At 29.3% G+C, this 6,000-nt stretch overlaps 1 protein-coding gene across 2 annotated transcripts in view; it reads right to left on the bottom strand.

The window, feature by feature from the left end:
* Nucleotides 1–1,427: 1,427 nt before the first annotated feature.
* Nucleotides 1,428–6,000, bottom strand: part of LOC142319159 (angio-associated migratory cell protein) — a 39,441-nt gene continuing 34,868 nt past the window's right edge. Inside the window, exons 7-9 of one of the 2 annotated variants that reach the window (XM_075356134.1) lie at nt 4,934–5,095; nt 2,530–2,711; nt 1,428–1,788 (exon numbers count right to left, since the gene is read on the bottom strand). In XM_075356134.1, coding sequence (XP_075212249.1) covers nt 1,713–1,788; nt 2,530–2,711; nt 4,934–5,095 — 420 coding nt within the window. In that variant the 3' untranslated portion in view covers nt 1,428–1,712. The remainder of the gene's footprint in view (nt 1,789–2,529; nt 2,712–4,933; nt 5,096–6,000) is intronic. The other variant, XM_075356135.1, reaches the window with a different exon arrangement.

The following is a 6,000-nucleotide window of genomic DNA, read 5'->3' as shown; positions in this document are numbered from 1 at the left end:
TATTTTACCTTGTGCATTTACCTGTTACTATTTTTTATTTCAGTTGTTGCTACTTATTTTTTTTAACACTATTACTGTTTGTTGTATTCTTGCTTTACAGTTAGCTATATTCACTTACTTTGTCAGCCTTTTATTTATGACTGTGTTTAATTTTTCATTTCTTTATCTGCTTTTGTTCACATGCGCATGAGGATCTTCTATTTGATAAAAAACATGGCATGCAAACTGAATATCTTGGACACATGTGATCCATAAATTGGACAAGTTATAGAACCCAGGGATAAAAGTGTTATGACATAGTGAATGTTTATTGAATCTTAATTTATTACTATAAGTATATTGGATGTTTCTGTTATTATAATGTTTAGCGTTTGTTCTTACAGGGTCATTGGATGGCCCTCTCTCATGTGATATCTACCATATTCATATTATCATGATATCTACTTATGATTTCATCAGAAGAAACAGGTTGTAAATTTTTCTTCTACAGAAAAAATCTCTTTCATTAAAAAAAATAATAAAAATTTTGAATTATAATGCTTAATGCTACCCCTAATATTAATTTTTCTCAATAAAAAAGTTTTTATTTTTAATTTCCTGGATAAAAGTAATAAGTGAATAGATTAAATTAGTTGAGAGGGTGGTAAATATCATTGTAGATAACATGTGCATGCTTCTTTAGTTTCTTGTAAGTAATCACATACTTAAAAAATAGATAGGCTTAGATTTCAGCCAAGCAAATTATACTTACCAAGGCTGAACTACAAGGTTTAAGCTCAGAAAAACCTTAATTTTCACAACCATTAATGCTTCTGTAAACACAATAGTGTTGACACTAGTGAGTGAAGAGTTGTAAATCTTTTGACCTGAAATTGAACCTTTTATTATACCAAGAAAGATATTATTTTCATTTACAATTGATGAACAGCAGAAACAGCTGCTGTTTTAAGCAGAAATTAAACTTGCTTACAAATTAAACTAGAAAGTACTGAACAATCACTTTGAATAATGCTAAATATAGTAAAATTAAATAATTAAAAGTAATTCCCAAGTGAGGAATGTTACTATTTTTCCAACATTCACAGTGTTGAAAACAGATATATGTAATGTGCTATATTCAAATTTTATTTGCTGGCTTCGTATTCTTCATTTTAAATATATATAATTTAGTGTTCACAAATTATTTACCCAAAACTAATTAATTTTTTAATTAATCATTCATGAAACAAATATTTAAAAGATTCAGGAGTAACCTGATATCAAAGTTTCTGATCTGATAGTTCAATGTAATGTGGAAATTTTCTGAGGAAATTCATCCAGTTCTATTTTTATAATTTATAGAAAGGAACCAAAGGCCACAGCAAATTAGATTCAGTTGTTTTCAGACAAACTGAGTGAAGAACCAATAACAGTTTTAAAAATAAAAATTCTGTCTGGACTCAATTTATTTACTACTAACCAATTACATCCTTTTTTTGGTTAAAATTTACCATTTATTTTATAAATACAAAAAATTATTAAGAAATAAAATATATTCTTCCAAAACAAATTGATAAGTATATTTATATACTTTTCTTAAATAACTACATAAAAATAAAAATTCTGGGAACATCTGCCTAAATACGTAATTTATAATTCACATTTTTACAGTTCAATACAACAACCTTCAAAATAAATTATAGCACAATTTTTATCTTTTATTTACTTAAACTTCACCTATCTGGTGCTGAAAGAGAAAAAACTCTCGCCGACTTATCTTCTGAAGCAGTCAAAAGCATTCCTCCATCACTATAAAAGAAAAAAAATTAACTTATAACAAGTACATTAGTTAAATTATTTTACTTAGCTATAATTGAAATCAGTCCTACATGTTAACTAGGTTCTAAACAATTAATCCTAGCTTGGTAATGGGATTAACTTGCTTACACATGTGGTAAAAAATTTTTTTTAATTGAATTAGCCCAAATCTAAATGGCATTAATCAGATTTTACTATCACCTGGGAGCAGACAGAATACTTTTTTAAAAATATGAATACCATTTTTATTATTTAAATAAGGGATCTAGGTAGGCACAAACCTTGCTATAATATTAAGCAAGAAAGGATATATGGTTAAGTAAAATAACAGATAGAGAAATGGAATCTGCAACACTGACTCCAGAAGATTGAAACTAATAATAATGAGAGCAGATAGTGGGCATACATTTTGTATAATATTACCCAAATTTAGGATTACTAAATCATCATTAATTCAAGTAGTTTTCACTTTCATCCTGCGCACCACACAGAAATCTATTGTACTAATACATAACAACTTAATACATAATAGTTCATTAAACTAAATACTAGTTAAAATTCAGGAACAAATATGACTTATTCATTTAGTAAAACAAGCCATTAAAAATAATAACTTAGTAATTATTAAAATTTCTGTCATTATGTTAGCAGACTATATAATATCAAATTCTGTCCCAGGATTGAGACTGAGAATAACAAAATTAATGATCTATAAGATATTAAATTCCTTACAATGACAATGATATATCAAGAATGTTATCTTTATGTCCAAGTAATTGTGACTGCAAAGTACCGCTTCGCCCATCAAAAATCTTGACAGAACCATCAAGCAGACCGGCATAAACTGCTGGACTATGTTTATCCCATACCAAACGACTAATTCCACAGTCCATTTCTACTTTATTTCGAACAGCCTAAAAATAAAAACAAATCCACAAAATTAATGATAATATACAGGAAAAGTTATCAAAACAATCCAAATATCTAAAACTGCAATTAGTTTTTTACATTTTTTCTTTTGATAAGATTTCCCTCCTGATGTTTTATTTTGATTGTATTTATGATGTCTGGTCCTATCTATTAAATTTTTAGACCTATTTACTACTTTTGCAATCATATTTGCTTGTGGATGATTCACCACAAGTAAATATGATTCAACGTTCTTTCTATTGTGAGGTAAACATCTCATGGTGTGAAATAATTGTACTCTACAATTTATTACTGAACCAACAGTGTGAGTAGATATCTGCAGGTTGCTGTCATTTTAGATTTTTATGCTTACAGATTCATCTAGATCATTTTTTTTGTCTTTTTTACCTTGACCTAGTAAAAAGATTAATAGCAATAAGTAAATTAATTTTATTATTTTTTGCAATAAAATTGCTATCTTTATAGCAATTTCAATATTAATAAATAGCTTTTTAAGGAAAGTAATTAACACTTCATATCTTTTGTAAGACTCTTTCAAACAACTTGCTCGCTAAATAAACTTAATCCTAAATACAAATTACTGTTGATGATATTTGTTATCGTCTTTTTTTAAATTTTTTAATCTGTTTTTATTTTATTTATTACCAGTTAAGCTATTGTTAAATATTATATTCACTACTGCAGATTATTATATTTTAGTAACCATTAACACTAAATTTCACACTTTAAAACTTTGTGAAATTCTACTAATTAAAAATTTAGTAATTTAACTAATATGTACTTTTTTACTTGATATTCAATATTGAAATGAACAATAACACTGCAACAATTAAAAAATAAAAGCTACCAAAAGTGAAGGTTATGACGAGATAAAAAGAAAAGCATATGACAGAAACAAATGGAGACAGGAAGTAACAATGGTGCCGGGGTCCTGACAACAGGCAGAATACCACATTATGATAAATTCATTATAATAATTTATAAAATTTCTTTCAGATTGTTTGTAATCATTGAATTACCTCACTCATGAAGATCTCATTTGAGATTGAACTTAGAAATGAATGAAATCTTTTGAACATGAAAACTTTTACAGAATAAAGACAAAATAAGTTTTGCTGAATCCAAATATACATTGGTAGAAAGACTACTTCTATCTCCTCAAGGTAAGTTATTATTCAAAGTATGTTACAGTTTAATTCATTAAAGTGATGTTACTTATTATCATTTTGTCTTCATTATGAGACCAAATTATAGCAGATGTAATTTTTCTTTGGAATATCAAAAATGTACTGCTGGAATATAATGAATAATACACTAACAGCCAAACAATACATACATAACAATAAAAAAGACTAACCTTAACCTTTAGCAATAAGCAATCCTCAAAGAAATAGAATTTTCAGGAAAGTGGTTAATGGAGTATTAGAAAAATTTTGCAAAACTCACTCATATCAATCATTGTCAGTAATTATCAAATCATAACTATGTATCTGTCATATCTATGTTTCTGCAACCCAAAGGAAAAATGATACCAATTACAAGGAACAGCTCCAGCCGCACCATAATTACTCCTACTAAATGTACCCTATAGTCCGTAATCATAATATTTTTCTTCCTTGCAATGTAAATTGTTTAGGCTGGTTATCAGTGGATCCCTCAGGTCACAACCAGATACACTCTTGAAGTTCATTGCCTTAAAGCAGGACGAACAGGCAAAGAAGCAATTAAACTGTAGCCTGATAATATTAATACTGTTTTATTTAAACCCTTTCATACATAATTTTATATTATAATGAAAATCAGGTCAGTAGTTTAACTAATTGTGTAATTACTTTTGATGAGGTATTTTGTAAGCCACATACCTTTTCAACTGTTACTTCAGAAAAATCTTTTAAGTTACAGTATTATATTAAGCTATGACACTATGCTTTTGCAAACATTTTCAACTAATTGATAAAAATTGGATAAGCTCATGTGACTCTATTGTGAATGACAACTTCCATAATATGTTAATATAGACTGTTAAAACTTAACTATCAAAGCATGGTAAAGACGTTTTTGTTAGATGAGTCAGCTGTTACTTAGTCTTTAAGGTTTACTGACAACATTACATTATAAAAACAATCATTTAAGCAATGAAATGTGACATCATTTGTAAAGGGTAAAGAAGTTAACAGATGGTACGCACAAAGAAAAAATACATTACTTGTTTTGCTATGTCCCATATGAATAACTGCCCGGACAGTGTACCAGCAGCAACCAATGGGAGACTTGGATCTGGACAAAATTGTACTGCCTCAACCCATGATGTGGCATTATTATCATCTGCTGAAGAAGAATCTTTTGCATCTTGAAATACAGAAACTACCTGAAACATAACATTAAACTTAGTTATTAATAAAACAATAATAATAAGATATGCTCAATCCACTATCACTGACCATCTTGGCTTTAGAAAAATTAAATGTGTTCTGAGGTTGTTGACCGAAAATCAAAAACAGGTTAGGTTGGAGATCTGCAAGAAACTTCTGAATCAATTTCAGCAAAAAGGGGACAATTTTTTGAGGCACATCATCACATGTGATGAGACACAGGTCCATCATTACACTCCGTAGACAAAAATGGCGAGTAAGGAGTGGCAAAGGAAGGATGAGGGCTGCCCAGCAAATGAAGGATGAGGACAGAAGGCCCAAAACCCATCTGTCAGCCAGAAAAGTTCTTGCAACGATCTTTTTTGACTCAAGGGGAGTTTTATTCATTGATTTTCTCCACAATCAACAAACAGTGAATGCAGCTTACTACTGCCAGCTGCTACAGTAAAAAAAGATGGGGTATGCCCATCAGAGATATCATCCTGCTCCATGACAATGCCAGGCCACACACTGCAATTACAAGGTTTAAATTACACTGGGATACAAGGGATAAATTGGAAAAAATGCAAAATACACTGGGAAATTCTCGACCACCCTCCCTACAGTCCAGATTTATCACTCTGACTATTTTTTGTTTGTGCCCTTGAAAGAATCGCTTGTAGGGGAACGATGAAAAAATAATGAAGACGTCGAGGAGCACGTGCGCAATTGGTTGACGACTCGTCGACAAACTTTTTATGAACAAGGAATATTCAAACTTTTAAAATGTAAAAAGTGTGTAGATGGTGAAGAATATATATAGAAATGATGAAGGTATGAATTGTGTATATTATTAGTCAATAAATTTATTGACTAAGAATTACCATAGAATATATATATATATATATTTTTTTTTTTTAAT

Source organism: Lycorma delicatula, chromosome 2 (assembly GCF_047948215.1).
Source record: "Lycorma delicatula isolate Av1 chromosome 2, ASM4794821v1, whole genome shotgun sequence".
Taxonomy (NCBI): Eukaryota; Metazoa; Arthropoda; class Insecta; order Hemiptera; family Fulgoridae; genus Lycorma; species Lycorma delicatula.
The sequence above is the reverse complement of the archived record's forward strand: the minus strand, read 5'-3'. Positions and strand labels throughout refer to the sequence as shown.